The sequence below is a fragment of the Mesoplodon densirostris genome, chromosome 5, assembly GCF_025265405.1.
Source record: "Mesoplodon densirostris isolate mMesDen1 chromosome 5, mMesDen1 primary haplotype, whole genome shotgun sequence".
Taxonomy (NCBI): Eukaryota; Metazoa; Chordata; class Mammalia; order Artiodactyla; family Ziphiidae; genus Mesoplodon; species Mesoplodon densirostris.
In genome coordinates this window covers 138,041,110-138,061,246 of record NC_082665.1, presented here as the reverse complement: position 1 = coordinate 138,061,246, position 20,137 = coordinate 138,041,110, and the positions used below count along the sequence as shown (strand labels likewise).

At 36.8% G+C, this 20,137-nt stretch overlaps 1 protein-coding gene and 1 non-coding gene across 4 annotated transcripts in view; both read left to right on the top strand.

Moving 5' to 3' along the window:
• RNF13 (ring finger protein 13) overlaps positions 1-20,137 on the top strand; it is a 214,792-nt gene that overhangs the window by 94,501 nt on the left and 100,154 nt on the right. For 2 of the 3 annotated variants that reach the window (XM_060099540.1, XM_060099539.1), the window contains one exon: positions 7,001-7,130. In XM_060099540.1, the coding sequence (XP_059955523.1) occupies positions 7,017-7,130 (114 nt within the window). In that variant the 5' untranslated portion in view covers positions 7,001-7,016. Of the gene's footprint in view, positions 1-1,238; positions 1,322-7,000; positions 7,131-20,137 lie in introns of those variants that run through there. The other variant, XM_060099541.1, reaches the window with a different exon arrangement.
• On the top strand, positions 7,944-8,048 carry LOC132491523 (U6 spliceosomal RNA). The gene has a single exon (XR_009532732.1). It is a non-coding gene; the product is annotated as a U6 spliceosomal RNA (small nuclear RNA).

Here is a 20,137-nt window from a genome sequence, read left to right as displayed (position 1 = left end):
TATATATATATATATATATACACACACACACACACACAATGGAATATTACTCAGCCAGAAAAAGAATGAAATAATGCCATTTGCAGCAACATGGATGGACCTAGAGATTATCATACTAAGTGGAGTAAGTCATAGAAAGACAAATATCATATGATATCACTTATATGTGGAATCTAAAAAACAAAATGATACAAATGAACTTATTTACAAAACAGAAATAGACTCAAAGACATAGAAAACAAACTTATGGTTACCAAAAGGGAAAGGTAGAGGGGGAGGGATAACTTAGGAGTTTGGGATCAACATACACACACTACTATATATAACATAGATAAACAACAAGGTCCTATGGTATAGGGCTATACAGAAAACTATATTCATTATCTTGTAATAACCTATAATGTAAAATAATCTGACAAAGAATATACATACACACACACACACACACACACACACACACACATATATCCGAATCACTTTGCTGTACTAGAAACTAACACAACAGTGTAAATCAGCTATACTTCAATTTAAAAAATGGGCAATGGATTTGAATAATTATTTCTCCAATGAAGATATACAGAAGGCTAATAAGCGTATGAAAAGAGGTCAGCATCACTAATCATTAGCGAAGTGCAAATCAAAGCCACAATGAGATACCACTTTGTATCCATTACTGTGGCTGTTATCAAACAGAAAATAAGTGTTGTCAAGGATATGAAGAAATTGAAACCCTTATGTATTGCTGGTGGGAATGTAAAATGGTGCAGCTGTTGTGGAAAATGGTATGTGATTCCTCAAATAAATTGAATATAGAATTACCATATAATCCAGCAATTTCACTTCTGGATATATACCCAAAAGAAGCAGGGACTCAGGTATTTGTACACCCATGTTCAAAGCAGCATTGTTAACAGTAGTCAAAAGGTGGCAGCAACCAAAGCATCCATTGATGGATAAATGGATAAACAAAATGTAAATACATATAATGGAATATTATTCAGCCTGAAAAGAGAAGGAAATTCTGACATATTCTACAATGTGGATGAATCTTTTTTTTTTTTTTTTTTTTTTTGCAGTACACGGGCCTCTCATTGTTGTGGCCTTTCCCGTTGCTGAGCACAGACTCCGGACACGCAGGCTCAGCGGCTGTGGCTCACAGGCCCAGCCGCTCCGCAGTATGTGGGATCTTCCCAGACCGGGGCATGAACCCGTGTCCACTGCATCGGCAGGCTGACTCTCAATCACTGCACCACCAGGGAAGCCCGTGGACAAATCTTAAAGACATGCTAAGTGAAATAAGCCAGACATAAATAGACATGAAGTGATTCCACTTATTTCAGTTACCTGATGTAGAGTAGTCAAATTCATAGAGATAGAAAGTAGAATAGTGGTTGCTTGGAGGCTAGTGGGAGGGGGAATGGGAAATCAGTATTTAATGGGTACAGAGTTTCACTTTGGGAAGAGGAAAAAGTTCTGGATGGTGGTGATGGTTGCACAACCATTTGAATGTAGTTAATGTCACTAACCTAAACTTTACACTTAAAAATGTTTAAAATGGTAAATTTTATGTTGTGTGTATTATACCATATTAAAAAAAATGAGACTGAAGGCCTTCTAAAAAAGGTCACTGAAGAGTTAAAACAGTTATTTATTCACTGAATTAATAAAACTTATTATACAAATTACCAAACATATAGAAAAGTAGAGAAATAGTATAATGAACCTCAATATAATCTTCTCCTAGATTTAACGTTGATTAGTGTTTTGGTTTATTTATTTTTTTTGGCTGGAGAATTTTAAAGTAAATTACAGATATCATGACATTTCATTCCTAAGCATTTCAGTAGGCAGTCTAGAAATAGGGACTTTCTCATATGACCACAATACTGTCATCATACCTAAGGAAATCAACAATTATTTTTAAAAAGTTATCTAATATCTAGACTACATTCACATTGTCCCTCTTGTTCCTAAATTGTATTTTTATTGTTGGTTTGCTTGAACCTGTGTTTGGCATTTGGATGTAATGTTTTTTATCTCTTTTAATGTACAACAGTCTCATGCTGTTCTCCCATTCTGTCCCCTTACACTGTTCTGTTTATTCCATTTAATTTTATAGAAATTGGTGCAATGCCCTCAAGTAACGCATCCATCTTATTTTACTTATTTAATTCTATTCCATGTATTGCTTGTAAACTTGAAGTTAGAGCTAAAGGCTTGTTAGAACTGGGTTAAAATAATTTTAGCAAGAATACATCTTAGGTGATATAGACTGATGAAAAGTAGAATGAGAATTTGCCAGTTGGAAAACCCTTTAGACAGAGTCAAGTAGCTAATTTCAGATAAAATGTTTGTTTATAATTAGTAGTAGAATTTTGTCAAATAGAAGGCAAAATTAGGTATGATCAGAGATGGTGGCAATGGATACATCTCTAGAAACCTGTTTGGTGTCTCTCAAGGATTTTTACAGTTAACCTACATACAGTCTTTACAGTTTTCACCAATTAGAAAGTCATTTTTACAATAAATAATGTTGCCTAGTGATACAGTTGACAGTCTATATTTATCCCAACCCAGTAGTTTAAGTGCTGGGAGAAAGTAACAAAGGATTTAAACTTGTTAACCTTTCCTTCCAGAAAACTTCTTGGAGAAGGGAAGATTTAACAACAAAAAAACCCTATTGTGCTTTTTTTGGAGACTGCATTAACAAACATGGACCTTTTTCAAGAAACTGCATGTATCTATACATACATAAAATTTTGCATGGGATTTTATAGGATTCATAGTTTTTCCCTAAATTTTTCTTTGTAGGTAGAGTATATTTTAGTTTCTGGATAATACACGAATAAAAATTTAGTGCTGGCAACAGCAGGGTGCATTCTTGAAACAGTGAGTTGATCAGAGCAAGAGCAAGGGCACCTGTTCGATTACTGGAAACTTAAATTGTTTAGTTTGGACAGACTCTTTTTTTTTTTTAAACAATTTTTGTTTTTGGCCACACTGCGCGGCATGTGGGATCTTCGTTCCCCGACCAGTGATCAAACCTGGGCCCTCGGCAGTGAAAGTGTGGAGTCCTGACCACTGACCGCGAGGGAATTCCCTGGACAGATTCTTAAAATGTGAAAATTGTAGACCTTTTTGCCTCTTCTCCAACATTTACTTCTGTTGACTAACTGCCTTCCTTCCCCCACATTCATTTTAAAGTTGTTTTTTTCTAGTCTTTTGTGAAATCAATCTCTTTCTCTCTTTCTTTTCTCTGCTTTCTCTTTCTACCTAAATTTAGATATTCAGAGTTTTCTTTAGCCCTCTTCTCTTTTTAATTTTTATTTTACATTAAGATCAATTTAGTTATCACCTGTTTGTTGATGATTCCTAAATCTCTCTTATGCCTTGGGTAGAGCTCCTGACTTCTATTTATCACTGTTTACATGTCCACTAGAATGTTTTATAAACATTAAGTGAAAAAATTCCCGAATTGCTCTCACTTCCACTAACTGTAGTTCTCCTTCTGTATTTTCTCTCTCATCTACTGGCATCACCACCCAAACTCTTTTCCTCCTGTATTTCACTGTTGTGTTAAGTCCTTATATGCATTTTTGTATTTATTCACCACAGTTGTCTTTTAAATCCTAAATAATCTCCTTTTACAGATGAAGCAATTTAATAATTTTGCCTCAGAATCACACTGTTAGCATGTGGCAGTGCTGAGATGTAAACTTAGGTCTGTCTAATACTAGATCTCGTATTTCTTACCACAGTTATACTACTACCACTCACTTCTGTGACTTTAATCTAAAAAAATTAAGGATGTACCTGTAAGGTTTAACTATAAGAATATTTATTGCAGAGTTTATAAGAAGAAGCAAATTCAGCCTCCAACAATAGGGATTCCATTAAATCCATTATAGAACATTTATACGAAATATCATGTGGTCATTATACATCCTGTTTTAGACCAGTAGTTTTCATTTTGTATAACAAAGTTATATATGGGAACCCAGTATATGAGATAGAGTTTTAAAAAAAGTAGTGTTTGAAAGGGCTGGAAGCCCTAGCGGGTCTCATGGACTGCTGTCTGTAAGGGTTCCTGAGGGGATGTTATTGTACAGGGTTTGAAAGTTTTAATTTTTTCAAATATAGTAATGAATTACGAAAATATTCATAATACAGTAAGTGAAGAGAATAGTTAACAAAACAACATGTATAGTGTATCCCAGTTTTGCTAAATATATATTTGAATTTACACGTAACTAAAAGAATGGGAGGTTATACATCAAAATATGAACACTGGTTATTCTTTTATTTGGCGATTATGAGTGATTTTAATTTTTCACACATTTTCTACAATGAACAAGAATTAGTTTTGTAAATAGAGACTTTAAAAGTCCTGAATGTGTTATTTTAAAAAAGGCAATAAAAAGTATAACCAAAACCCACTGCATATTATTAAGTACACACACACACACACACACACACACACACACACACACACACACACACACACACACACACACACACACACACACACACACACACACACACACACACACACACACACACACACACAGCAAAAGAAGTAAATACTCCAGTGGCTGCTGTGCCATGAACATTGGTTTGAAGCCCTTTGAGTACCCGTGTAAGCATAGGTCCATTACTCTACCTTTTGGACATCAACCTTGGATATTGATGCTATTTTCATTTGGGCTTTTTAGCATGTAGACTTCAGAAGCAGATTGCCTGGGTTTGAATACTGGCTCTGCTATTATTCATTATTTGATCTCGGACAAGTTCCCTAATAGGGCCTAAGTTTTCCCCAACCATGAAATGCTACCTCATAGGGTGTTGTTAGGATTAGATGACTTAAATTCAATAACATGCTTAAAGCAATGCCTGGTTAGTAAGTGGTCAGTTATAGTTGTTGTGATTATTATCATTTCTATTCTTAAGAGTTATTTCACCTCTAAACTCTCAGCTCATCTCGCTCCCCTAAAGTTAGCTGGGAATTCCAAAACTTTACAAGGGAAGTCATAGTTCTTATTCAGGTTAAGTTTCCCAAACAGGTCAGTGGTCAATATACTGTGTATTTATTTTTTCTAGCAAAATTTAGTAGCAAATATACCTTATTTTATAAGGATTTATATGTTTTTATGGTATGATTTCTGCCTAGAAATTGTATAATGTGGTTATGATGGGGGTCCCCAAGACCACCCCCAAGTTCAGTGATTCACTAGAAGGACTTACAGGACTCAGCATATGATTGTACTCATGACTATGATTTATTACAGTGAAAGGATACAAAGCAGAGTTGGCAAAGGGAAAAGACACATGGGGTAAAATCCAGAGAAAACCAGGTGTGAGCTTTTAAGAGACTCTCTCAGTGGAGTCGCAGGGGATATGCTTAATTTCTCAGCAGTGAGTTATGATGACACATGTGAAATGTCTACCAGGGGAGCTCATTAGAGATTCAGTGCCCAGGGTTTATATTGGGGGCTATTCAGGTAGGTACCCTCCACCTAGCACATACCAAAATTTCACACTCCCAGAAAGAAAGTAGGTATTCAACATAAACCACATTGTTTGCAGAATTTAGGCACAGTGAGCTTGTTCTTACCAGAGAACGATGGGAACCCTCCTGAAATCTTCAGTTCTCAGATGCCAGCAAAGGGCCAGCCTTGCAAGCAGGCCTTTCTAATGATAGCAGTCTCAGTCCTGCTGTGTTAAATCTTTTCTCAAGAGAGCTATATTATAAAATGTATTTTACCTAAGAAACTAATACCAACAAATCTATGCATTTTAAAAACAGCTTTATTGAGATACGATACACCATAAAATTTACCCATTTAAAGTAAAAAGTGCAGTGATTTTTAATTTATTTATAGAGTTGTGCAATCATCGGGGCCATCTAATTTTAGAACATTTTCATCATCCCGAAAAGAAACCCCATTTCCATGAGTAGCCATTCCCATTTCTATTTGTCCCCCCTCTCTCCCTGATTCTTACTCCCATCCCCAGGCAACCACTAATTTACTTTCTGTCTCTGGGATAAATCTATATGTTTAACGTATTTTCACCTTTATTTCATCTCTGTTATTAATGGCTTTGTAAGATGGCAGTTCAAAAATTATTCAAGGGTATCTCTCTTTCAGTGTGTGTCAAAGAGTCATTGTGAGTCTCTCTGGTAGTCTCTAAGTGCAGAGCTTTACCGACAGCAATCATCATCAAAATTGCTATTACATGAATTTGTGGTATTTAATGAAATAATTCATTATAAAGGCTCTTGTCTTTGTAAACTTCATCCTCACCATTTAAGAAGTATGTTATACAATTGGTTGAGGCTTACCAATGAGAATTTTGTTACTTATTTGGTTAACATTGAGTTCTTTCATGGTACCTTTTTGCTGTAAGATAGATAGGGATTCATGTAGAGAATTGGATGAGGTTGGGAGAGGTAGCTGCACTATTGCCATTGGGATGTAGAGAGGCAAAAAGGTATGGATATATTGCTAGGAGGAAAAGGGCAAAAAGTATTACTTTATAATAAATGGCCAGTTTAAAAAAGTACTCTCTAATGTGGGTACAATATTCAAGAATAAATAAAAAGTAAATTTACAAATTATAAAATTCTTTGTAAAAAATTTTAAATCAAAGGTGCTTGTGCATTTTTTAATCATTATTTTGATTGAAATCTTGCTTGTCCCATAATTGAGTTGGTAGACAAGCTGTACTGTAAACTGAGAACTGTGGGAGGATCATTATTTTGTGGCTAAAACATAGAACTTAGTCACCATGAGTTACGTAGGTATTGACTAACACTGGGTGTTTACCTAAATGTCCAAATCTGTGTAAACAATTATGCTTTTGAAATACAAGTTTCATTTTACTCTTAATCCATGTTTGTAATTAAGAGATATTTTTGGACATCAGGAGCTAATATATCAAATAACTTATTTTCAAGGACAATGCACCAGAATTTATTGTTATTCATCTACTTGTCTTCCAGGTGATTTTACAGCGAGATGCTGCTCTCCATCGGGATGCTCATGCTGTCGGCCACACAAGTCTATACCATCTTGACTGTCCAGCTCTTTGCATTCCTAAACCTACTGCCTGTAGAAGCGGACATTTTAGCAGTAAGTAAATTTAAACAGTAAAATTTATTCATGTCTAAAAACATCCCTTAAAAGAAAAGTTTTTTAAAAGACCTAAATGATGGAGTGTTATACAATAACAAAATAATGGAATCTTACAAAGTGTTTACAAACATACAGGTGCACGTGCATAGCTATTACTTGAAAGTGGGGGACCTTGCTCATTATTTTATTCCTTGATGTTTAATAAGATCTCATGTACAATAAGTACGTGATAAATGTTGTTGCTCTTGAGAGTGTGTGCTTCTTGAGTGCTGATGAGCACATATATTTAAATGCTGTGTGTTTTATGTAGAATCTTACTGTTTTTCTTGGTAATTGGTGTATCTATAATGACCTTGATAGTGATATTTTAAAAAATTGTACAAGATGTCCATAGAAAATTTCAACCTCAAGTTAACATTAATGAGTCAGAAGAGAAGCATAATGGTCTTATCTCTTTTCTTTTCCTTTCTTAAGAGTTTTATTAATACTTTTCCTTGGTTTAGATTACATCATGGACAGCGAAGGCATTAACAAATCTCTTGACCCTGTCAGTTTATTTTGCACAATGTACAATCTCAGAAAATTTTATATGAATAACATTTAATCTGTACGAAGTTATCTTTTCATTTGATAATTCTCATGAATTCCTTATATAGTGATGAGCTAGTTCAGGAGTATAAAGTATATCAAAGTAACCTAAAATATTTCTGGCATCTCTCTTTTCATAAGATAAATGTATAAATCATTGTGATTTTCCAGGGGCTCTTTGAGAAATCCCAAAGATAATTTTAATTTTGAAAGACATCTAATGTTCATTTTGGCAGCACATAAACTAAAATTGGAATGATATAGAGAAGATTAGCATGGCCCCTGCACAAGTATGACATGGAAATTTGTAACGTGTTCCATATGTTTTCAGCAAATGGTGCCAGGAAAATTGAATATTCACATGCAAAAGAATGAAGTTGAGCTCTTACCTTACACCATATACAAAAGATTAACTTAAAGTGAATCAAAGACCTAAACATAAGAGCTGAGCTAATACTAAAAAAACACTTAGGAGAAAACATATGGGAAAAACTTCATGAGTTTGGATTTGGCAATGATTTCTTGGATATAACACCAGAAGCACAGGTGAAAAAAGAAAAACATAGATAAATTGGACTACATCAAAATTTAAAACATTTGTGCATTCAAAGAACATATCAAGAGAGTGAAGAGGAATCCCAGGGAATGGGAGAAAATATTTGCAAATCATATATCTAATTAGGGGGTAACATCTAGAATATATAAAGAACTCCTACTGTTTAACAGCAACAAAAAAATAAATAACTAGATTTAAACATGGACAAAAAAATTGAATAGACAGTTCTCCAAAGAAGATGTACAAATGGCCAGTAAGCACAAGAAAAAATGTTCAAATCACTAATTATTAGAGAAATGCAAATCAAAACCACAATGAGATATCATATCATAACCATTAGGATGGCTGTTATCAAAAACCAGAAAATAAGTATTGACAAACATGTGGAGAAACTGGAACCCTTGGTGTTGTTGGTGTGAATATAAAATGGTGCAGCCACTATGGAAATTGGTATAATGGTTCCTCACAGACCCGTGGATTTGCTCTTCTTATTGGACAGGCTTCCATTTGGACGAATTCTGCTGAGGGTCACCAAAAACCTGATGAGTTTTTCCTTCCATCTTGACTTTTTAATCTTGAGAGCTTGGCTTCCATCCAGACTGTTCACTCTGGTTTTCTGCCATCGATCCACTCTGAGCTTGGAGTTTTCTTTATACAGTCGACCCTTGAACAACACAGGTTTGAACTGCGTGGGTCCACTTACATGCAAATTTTTTCCAGTGAATATATTGGACTTTTTGTGTGTGTGTGTGTGTGACAGTTGGAAAAAACTTGCAGACCAATTGTGTAGCCTTTCAGCCAAGTTCACAAATTATCTCTTTCATTTCACCATTTCCTCAGACATTTCCTCCATACAGTCAGTTCTGGAGCCTGGGAAGTCCGAGATCCAGGTGCCAGCAGATTAGGTTCTTGGTGAAGGCCCTCTTCCTGGCTTACAGATGGCCACCTTGCTGCTGTGTCCTCACATGGTGACAGAAGCAGGAAGCTCTGGTCTATCTTTCTCTTCTTATAAGGACACAAATCCCATCATGGTGACTCCACCCTCATAACCTCACCTAAACCTAATTACCTCCCAAAGACCTCACTTCCTAGGACGATCACATTTCCTTAGGGCTTCAATATATGAATTTTGGGGGGACACAAGCATTTATTCCTTAACATTAGGTACTTAAGCCAAGTCCTCTGAACTTGGGGAAAGGATGGGAGAGTTGGGGCTTGGGTATTCCTCTGTAAGTCTCCCATGATGTATGTCTGAAGCAAGGTCCTGGCGCAACACCGCATCTTGTGAGGCAGATGCAGGCAGCATAATGGCCTTATGGGTTTTTTTTGTTTTTTTTTTTTGCGGTATGCAGGCCTCTCACTGTTGTGGCCTCTCCTGTTGCGGAGCACAGGCTCTGGACACGCAGGCTCAGTGGCCATGGCTCACGGGCCCAGCTGCTCCGCGGCACATGGGATCTTCCCGGACCGGGGCACGAACCCGCGTCCCCTGCATCGGCAGGCGGACTCCCAACCACTGCGCCACCAGGGAAGCCCTGGCCTTATGTTTGATGGTGGATAGCAGAGTTTTTAGAGAAGAAGTTTGCTCCTCAAAGCCTTTGTAGTCCTTTCTGGGCTACTGTCTTACTGTCCTCTGCACTAGAAATTGTATGTATTTCCTATTTCTCATTTATGTGAAGTTAGAAAAGAATTAACGGTATCTGTACATGTGATGTGTGTGTGTGTACGCCTGTACTCTAGGTGCTATGCAAAGGATTTACTGGTTTTTCTTTCTGGGTGCAAGCGATTTGCTTAATGACATTAGGTGAGAAATAGAAGGGCCAGAATTGTTGCTGACCAAAGCTTAATGTGGTCCTCAGCCATGCTTTTTCATACTGTAGCTCTTGTGGAAGGGCCTAGAATCATTGTAGAACTTGAGAGAGCCAGGCTGGTTTCTATACCATAGCTTTTTGAGGGCATAGCGAATCTAATCCCTATGAGATTTCTCACCCTCTGTTACCCTCCTTAGTAGGAAACTGGTTGATCAGAGTTTTCTAGAATAGTCTGGATCTTTTTGAGATGGAGTGGAAGTACAACCTTTAAAGGACTGAGTCCATTGCTATTCAGATCTCTTCTCTAAATTGGTCCCCGAAGTCCTTGGAATAGTCTTAGCATGACTTTTGAAATGAGGTAGAGGATTTATAGACTGAACCGCGAATGGAGTTCTCCTTGTTTCTCTTTTCTCCTTTGTTTTCTTTCATTCTCTCTCTGTTTTTTCCTCTGTTGATTCTAACATCTGCCACTCCTTGTCTTCTTTCTTTTTCACCTGAAGTGAACTGTTATTCTGTGGATCAGCTACATGATGGGTTAAATGATTTTCAGTGGACTGCTCTGGGAACTTGACTAGCTATGTGATATGGATCAAATTACTTAGTCACTATAAATACCTCCTTTTTTTGATTTGTAAACTGGAGTGTTGTAGTGATGATTAAATAAGGTAAACTGCTTAGAACAGTATCTGACACATAGTAAATGTTGTATCTTTGTTATCTTCTTTATAATTAACATTCTCATCATCTTTCACTCACTCCCTTGAGCAGTGTATGCGACTGCCCAAGTTGTATTTTTTAACGTAGATACAAAACAAAAAGATATAGAAGAATAAGCAGTCCCTGCCAGCAGTGTTCCCTGTGCCTCAGGCAGGTAGGTGTGGAATGTATGTTGTCATCTAGTGAAGGAACTATCCCTGAGAGCTGCTTAAACCTGGTCTTTATGTTGTCACTAAAGGTAGAGGCTGACAGGAATGCAGAGATAGCTGGTGGGAAGTGGGCTGTGGAGTCATGTAACTAGGAAAAGGGGGAACTAAAAATTGAGGCAGAGGAACTAGATGTGGTAACACAGTCATTCAAAGGAAGTGAGTCAAGAGGTAGAAAATATTAGCTCTTTCTTTTAGCCGAATAAGAACACCCCTGAAATCTGGGTTTGTAATAATAAAATTTAAGTATGTTGGATATCAGGTTGATTCTAGTTCTATTTTGGACAGGTATTAGGATGTTGCTTTTGAAAAGATAAAGTCAGTTTCAGTCATGCTTATTGGTATGCCAAATGATATTATTTTTGGCAGTTGAATTCTCCCACTTGACTGTTAATTCCCTGACAACAGTATTTGTCCAACTGGTTCGTGAGTTTTAAGAGGATATGGAGATGCTACTATATAGTGTGTTGCTGACTAGTCAGTAAGCCCCTTAGATCATGGGTTCCTGGAAGGCAGGACTGTGTCTTACTAAACTTTATGTTTCTGGTACCTAGTAAGAGTTACACAGTAGGAATTCAATAAATATTTGAGTTGATTAATAGCTTTTCCTTGGAGATTTAGTTCTTTCATATTTTCTTTTCTTTCTTTTCTTTTTTTTTTAATTTTAATTTTTTTTGGCTGTGCCTCATGGCATGCAGGATCTTAGTTCCTTGACCAGGGATCGAACCTGTGCACCCTGCAGTGGAAGTGCAGAGTCTTAACCGCTAGACCACCAGGGAAAGTCCTTCATATTTTCTTTTAATAGCATTTATTCCTTGGAACTTTAGATTATTGGATTTTTTAAATTAGCAATTCATTCTCTTTTCATCTCTTATTGTTTCTCTTTTCTTTAACCCTTAAAGGAAATATGAAGTTATCAATTATGTAGGTTCATATCTAGAAACATGGAGCTTTAGAATTGGCAGGGGCATGTTTGATTCTGTTGTAGGGATTTGTTAGAGATTTCGTTGCTTGGTAGGTGTTTGTGGGGGTCAGTGGGCAGAGTTAGGAGAGAAGCACCCAGTGGTTGGTGGTGTGAATGGATTGGATTATATAGCAAAGTAGTTAAGAGCTCCAGCAATGGAAGTTACAGTCTGGGTTGAATTCCAGTTCTACCACTCTGTAGCTCCATGACCTTGGGCAAATTACCTAACATCTCTTAAATTTCAGTTTACTTATGAAAATGAGATTGGAGGAGAGACAGTGTAGGGCAATGGGTTAAGAGCCAGGGATCTGAGGCCAGACTGCCTGGATTAGAATCCTGGTTCTTATTTACTAGAGCAAGTTATTTTCAAGTGGAGTATTTTTATTCTGTAGTCAGTCAATCTGTAAAATGAGGATGATGATAGTAGTGGCTGACTTTATAGGATTGTCATAAGGTTTAAATAAGTGAATACCTGTCAGGTGTTTAGCATGATGTCATAAATGCTCCATAATTTTTAGCTATTTGTTACTTTCTGAATTGAATTAAACCTTCTGTTAAGGCTGCTGTCAAAGAGGAGAACTGGTTAAGAAAAGACCTCTTCAAAATAAGTAAAGTCGCAACATGGTAATCATTAAGAGTGGGATTCCAGAGAGAAATAATTTTTTTTTCTGTTTCAAAAACTTTAACAGTGAGTGTGCTTTAATTTCATGAGCAGCAGCGTTCCTCCTGCCCGCCACCGTTCTAAAAGAGAGCACTTTTGTATTAAAGATGTTTCTGTTTGTCTTGTTCATGATAGAAACTTTTTTTTTTATTTAAACAATGTGATTGTAAAAAGCAGTGTGAGCAAAGTTAACAACTGCCTTCCTGAGGAAAGGCAAAGCAGTTTCAAAATGAGTCTCACCCGATAACAAAACTTATTCCAAGTCAGTGTTACAAGTACTGTAGTTCAAGCTAGATATTTTATTTCTGAAATTCTAACCAAAAAAGTGAACTCAGTAATAAAAGTAATAGGAAGTGATAAAAGAGTACTTTAGTACAGTTGTATATTTTCCATTTCCTAATTTTTTTTATTTTTCAACTTAAACATAATTTATTATGCTCTTATCTCTGGAATAATTTCCGAAAATGGGGAGAAAGAGTATAATTATCATGATAATCAAACAAATGCATTAGTACTAATTCTCAAGATGTAACCCAAACCAGCAATCTGCGTAAGAATCTAGTTAACATTCTCTGACCTTATTTCACATCAATAGTAAGTGTGAAAAGTCATTCAGTCCATTGAAACCAAAATGAAAAAGATAACTTTACCACACACAATTAGAAATGTTTCTAGTAGACTCACTTAAAATCATTGCTCTATGTCCTGTGATCTATAGGCTGTCCTTCCCACCAAACGACCTCACTTGATCCATCCTCAGGTGCAGTAAAAAGTCAGTCAAATTCAGCAACTCAGGGAAACATCGATGTGAAAAAAGGGTTAGTTACATCACGAAAAAGAGACCTAAAGCTCATAAGTTTATAAAACCCACCCATAAATTCTTTCTCTATCAATAAAGCAAGGAAAGTGGGAAGAACTCTTTAGTTTTCTTAGTTTGTATTTCCAAAACTTAAATTAAAAAAAAAATATTATGTACACCTTTTTTTTTAAACATCTTTATTGGAGTATAATTGCTTTACAGTGTTGTGTTAGTTTCTGCTGTATAACAAAGTGAATCAGCTATATGCATACATATATCCCCATATCTCTTCCCTCTTGTGTCTCCCTCCCTCCCACCCTCCCTATCCCACCCCTCTAGGTGGTCACAAGCACTGAACTGATCTCCCTGTGCTATGCTGCTGCTTCCTACTAGCTATCTGTTTTACATTTGGTAGTGTATATATGTCCATGCCACTCTCTCACTTCATCTCACTTCATCCCAGCTTACCCTTCCTCCTCCCTGTGTCCTCTAGTCCATTCTCTATGTCTGCATCTTTATTCCTGTCCTGCCCCTAGGTTTTCAGAACTAATTTTTCTTTAATTTTTTTTTTTTTTAGATTCCATATATATGTGTTAGCATACGGTATTTGCTTTTCTCTTTCTGACTTACTTCACTCTGTATGACAGACTCTATGTCCATCCACCTCACTACAAATAACTCAATTTCGTTTCTTTCTATGGCTGAGTAATATTCCATTGTATATATGTGCCATATCTTCTTTATCCATTCATCTGTTGAGGGACACTTAGGTTGCTGCCATGTCCTGGCTATTGTAAATAATACTGCAGTGAACGTTGTGGTAAATGACTCTTTTTGAATTATGATTTTCTCCGGGTATATGCCCAGTAGTGGGGTTGCTGGGTATGACCAGTGTGAGGTTATGCCTCATTGTAGTTTTGATTTGCATTTCTCTAATGATTAGTGATGTGGAGCATCCTTTCATGTGTTTGTTGGAAATCTGTATATCTTCTTTGGATGTCTGTTTAGGTCTTCTTCCCATGTTTGGATTGGGTTGTTTGTTTTTTTGATATTGAGCTACATGAACTGCTTGTATATTTTGGAGATTAATCCTTTGTCAGTTGCTTCATTTGCAAATATTTTCTCCCATTCTGAGGGTTGTCTTTTCGTCTTGTTTATGGTTTCCTTTGCTGTGCAAAAGCTTTTAAGCTTCATTAGGTCCCATTTGTTTATTTTTGTTTTTATTTCCATTTTTCTAGGAGGTGGGTCAAAAAAGGATCTTGCTGTGATTTATGTCATAGAGTGTTCTGCGTATGTTTTCCTCTAAGAGTTTGATAGTGTCTGGCCTTACATTGGGTCTTTAATCCATTTTGAGTTTATTTCTATGTATGGTGTTAGGGAGTGTTCTAATTTCATTCTTTTACATGTAGCTGTCCTGTTTTCCCAGCACCACTTATTGAAGAGGCTGTCTTTTCTCCATTGTATATTCTTGCTTCCGTTCTCAAAGATAAGGTGACCATGTGTGTGTGGGTTTATCTCTGTGCTTTCTATCCTGTTCCATTGATCTGTATATCTGTTTTTGTGCCAGTACCATACTGTCTTGATTACTGTAGCTTTGTAGTATAGTCTGAAATCTGGGAGCCTGATTCCTCCAGCTCCGTTTTTCTTTCTCAAGATTGCTTTGGCTATTCGGGGTCTTTTGTGTTTCCATACAAATTGTGAAATTTTTTGTTCTAGTTCTGTGAAAAATGCCATTGGTAGTTTGATAGGGATTGCATTGAATCTGTAGATTGCTTGGGGTAGTATAGTCATTTTCACAATGTTGATTCTTCCAATCCCAGAACATGGTATATCTCTCCATCTGTTTGTATCATCTTTAATTTCTTTAATCAGAGTCTTATAGTTTTCTGCATACAGGTTTTTTGTCTCCTTAGGTAGGTTTATTCCTAGGTATTTAATTCTTTTTGTTGCAGTGGTAAATGAGAGTGTTTCCTTAATTTCTCTTTCAGATTTTGCATCATTAGTGTATAGGAATGCAAGAGATTTCTTTGCATTAATTTTGTGTCCTGCTACTTTACCAAATTCATTGAGTAACTCTAGTAGTTTTCTGGTGGCATCTTTGGGATTCTCTGTGTATTGTATCATGTCATTTGCAAACAGTGACAGTTTTCCTTCTTCTTTTCCGATTTGGATTCCTTTGATTTCTTTTTCTTCTCTGATTGCTGTGGCTGAAACTTCCAGAACTATGTTGAATAATAATAGTGAGAGTGGGCAACCTTGTCTTGCTCCTGATCTTAGTGGAAATGGTTTCAGTTTCTCACCACGATGTTGGCTGTGGGTTTGTCATATATGGCCTTTGTTATGTTGAGGTAAGTTTCCTCTATGCCTACTTTCTGGAGAATTTTTATTATAAATGGGTGTTGAATTTTGTCAGAAGCTTTTTCTGCATCTATTGAGATGATCATATGGTTTTTATCCTTCAAGTTGTTAATATCCTGTATCACATTGATTGATTTGCATATATTGAAGAATCTTTGCATTCCTGGATAAACCCCACTTGATAATGGTGTGTGATCCTCTTAATGTGCTGTTGGATTCTGTTTGCTAGTATTTTGTTGAAGATTTTTGCATCTGTGTTCATCAGTGATACTGACCTGTAGTTTTCTTTTTTTGTGACATCTTTTTTTAAAATTAATTAATTAATTTATATTTTATTTTTGACTGCAGTGGGTCTTTGTTACTGTGCGTGGGCTGCCTCTAGTTGCGGCGAGCAGGGTTACTCTTCATTGTGGTGCACGGGCTTCTCACTGCAGTGGCTTCTCTTGTTGCCAAGCATGGGCTCTGGATGCGCGGGCTTCAGTAGTTGTGGTGCACAGGCTAAGTTGCTCCATGGAATGTGGCATCCTCAGACCAAGGCTTGAACCCGTGTCCCCTGCATTGGCAGGCAGATTCTTAACCACTGTGCCACCAGGGAACTCCCTTTTTGTGACACCTTCGTCTGGTTTTGGTATCAGGGTGATGGTGGCCTCATAGAATGAGTTTGGGAATGTTCCTCCCTCTGCTATATTTTGGAAGAGCTTGAGAAGGATAGGTGTTAGCTCTTCTTTAAATGTTTGACAGAATTTTCTTGTGAAGCCATCTGGTCCTGGGCTTTTGTTTGTTGGAAGATTTTTAATGACAGTTTCTATTTCAGTGCTTGTAATTGGTCTGTTTATATTTTCTATTTCTTCCTGGTTCAGTCTCAGAAGGTTTTGTTTTTCTAAGAATTTGTCCATTTCTTCCAGGTTGTCCATTTGATTGGCATATAGTTGCTTGTAGTAATCTCTCATGATCCTTTGTATTTCTGCAGTGTCGGTTGTTACTTCTCCTTTTTCATTTCTCAGTCTATTGATTTGAGTCTTTTCCCTTTTTTTTTTTGATGAATCTGGCTAATGGTTTATCAATTTTGTTTATCTTCTCAAAGAACCAGCTTTTAGTTTTATTGATCTTTGGTATTGTTTCCTTCCTTTTTTTTTCATTTATTTCTGATCTGATCTTTATGATTTCTTTCCTCTGCTAACTTTGGGGTTTTTTTTTGTTGTTGTTCTTCTTTCTCTAATTTAGGTGTAAAGTTGGGTTGGTTTTTTGAGTTTTTTTTGTTTCTTGAGATAGCATTGTATTGCTTTAGACATCCCTCTTAGAACTGCTTTTGCTGCATCCCATAGGTTTTGGGTCATCCTGTTTTCATTGTCATTTGTTTCTAGGTTTTTTTAATTTCCTCTTTGCTTTCTTCAGTGATCTCTTGGTTATTTAGTAGTATATTGTTCAGCTTCCATGTGTTTGTATTTTTTACAATATTTTTTCCTGTAATTGATATCTAGTCTTATAGCATTGTGGTCGGAAAAGATACTTAATACGATTTCAATATTCTTAAATTTACCAAGGCTTGATATGTGACCCAATATATGATCTATTCTGCAAAATATTCCATGAGCACTTGAGAAGAAAGTGTATTCTGTTGTTTTCAGATGGTATGTTCTGTAAATATCATTTAAGTCCATCTTGTTTAATGTGTCATTTAAAGCCTGTGTTTCCTTATTGTTTTACATTTTGGATGATCTGTCCATTGGTGAAAGTGGGGTGTTAAAGTCCCCTACTATGATTGTGTTACTGTCTTTTTCCCCTTTTATGGCTGTTAGCATTTGCCTTATGTATTGAGATGCTCCTATGTTGGGTGCATAAATATTTGCAATTGTTATATCTTCTTCTTGGATTGATCCCTTGATCATTATGTAGTGTCCTTCTTTGTCTCTTGTAATAGTCTTTATTTTAAAGTCTATTTTGTCTGATATGAGAATTGTTACTCCAGCTTTCTTTTGATTTCCATTTGCATGGAATATCTTTTTCCATCCCCTCACTTTCAGTCTCTGTGTATCCCTAGGTCTGAAGTGGGTCTCTTGTAGATGGAATATATATGGGTCTTGTTTTTGTATCCATTCAGCCAGTTTGTGTCTTTTGGTTGGAGCATTTAATCCATTTACATTTAAGGTAATTATTGATATGTATGTTCCTATTACCATTTTCTTAATTGTTTTGGGTTTGTTATTGTAGGTCTTTTCCTTCTCTTGTGTTTCCTGCCTAGAGAAGTTCCTTTAGCATTTGTTGTAAAGCTGGTTTGGTGGTGCTGAATTCTCTTAGCTTTTGCTTGTCTGTAAAGGTTTTAATTTCTCCATCAAATCTGGATGAGATCCTTGCTGGGTAGAGTAATCTTGGTTGTAGGTTTTTCCTTTTCATCACTTTAAATATGTCCTGCCACTCCCTTCTGGCTTGCAGAGTTTCTGCTGAAAGATAAGCTGTTAACCTTATGGGGATTCCCTTGTGTGTTATTTGCTGCTTTTCCCTTGCTGCTTTTAATATTTTTTCTTTGTATTTAATTTTTGATATTTTGATCAATATGTGTCTTGGTGTGTTTCTTCTTGGATTTATCCTGTATGGGACTCTCTGCACTCCTGGACTTGATTATTTCCTTTCCCATCTTAGGGAAGTTTTCAACTGTAATCTCTTTAAATATTTTCTCAATCCCTGTCTTCTTCTCTTCTTCTGGGACCCCTATAATTTGAATGTTGGTGTGTTTAATGTTGTCCCAGAGGTCTCTGAGACTGTCCTTAATTCTTCTCATTCTTTTTTCTTTATTCTGCTCTGTGGTAATTCCACTATTGTATCTTCCAGGTCACTTATCCATTCTTCTGCCTCAGTTATTCTGCTGTTGATTCCTTCTAGAGAATTTTAAATTTCATTTATTGTGCTGTTCATCATTGTTTGCTCTTTAGTTCTTCTAGGTCCTTGTTAAACGTTTCTTGTATTTTCTCCATTCTTTTTCCAAGATTTTGGATCATCTTTACTATCATTACTCTGAATTCTTTTTCAGGTAGACTGCTTACTTCTTCATTTGTTTGGTCTGGTGGGTTTTTACCTTGCTCCTTCATCTGCTGTGTATTTCTCTGTCTTCTCATTTTGCTTAACTTACTGTGTTTGGGGTCTCCTTTTCACAGCCTGCAGGTTCCCAGTTCTCGTTGTTTTCAGTGTCTGCCCCCATTGAGTAAGGCTGGTTCAGTGGGTTGTGTAGGCTTCCTGTTGGAGGGGACTGGTGCCTGCATTCTGGTGGATGAGGCTGGATTTTGTCTTTCTGGTGGGTAGGACCGCATCTGGTGGTGTGTTTTGGTGTGTCTGTGAACTTATTATGATTTTAGGCAGCCTCTCTGCTAATGGATGGGGTTGTGTTCCTGTCTTGCTAGTTGTTTGGCATGGGGTGTCCAGCACTGGAGCTTGCTGGCTGTTGAGTAGAGCTCGGTCTTAGTGTTGAGACAGAGATCTCTGGGAGAGCTCTCACTGATTGATGTTACATGGGGCCAGGAGGTCTCTCTGGTGGTCCAAAGTCCTGAACTTGGCTCTTCCACCTCAGAGGCTCAGGCCAGAGCACCAAGACCCTGTCAGCCACAGAGCTTTCCTCAACCAAACTGACTGCTTGCATGCAATCTGGGTTTGTCACCTGGAGAAGTTTCCGCAAAGACCATATGAATTATTTATCAACTTCCAAGCTCCGGAACTCCACACTCCAGAGGCCCCCCTTCGGATGTGCTGCCTCTCCCCTTCCACCCACAGGTCCTATCCATTTCCAAATTTTAAAAGTACATTTTAAAAAAAGTACTGCCTGTACACATCTGTATTTTTTTTTGGTTTGTCTGTGTTGATCTAGATCTATTTACTTATTTTACAGTGGTGTCTTTGGCCTTGGAGGAGTTAAATGACTTTGTCAAGTTCAAAGCTGATCATAATTTAATTGAATCAATTAAAGAAAGATGTTTTAATTAAGAGATTAAATGATACCTTGTGATAATGAATATGAAAGCACTCTTTGACTCTAAAGCATTTTGTAAACCATACAGCACTCTGCGAATATGAATTATTTTTAAAGCAGGAAATTACTCTGAAGCATTGCTGGCCTCCAGGTATACTGCCAGGCTGATTATCCCAGAGGTAAAAGAATGGATAGTTTCAACAATCAAATTCAGATGCTTGAATTTATTGAATTAATTACAAACATACAGTGAGAAGCATAGGTAAAAGATGGGTATGTTAATACACTCAGGTTAGGATGCAACTGAGAGGCAAGAGCCACACTACCTGAATCCTGTGTTTTCTGTTTTTAGTTTGTCTAGTCTCTGTGCTGCATCAGTTTTCCCTGGT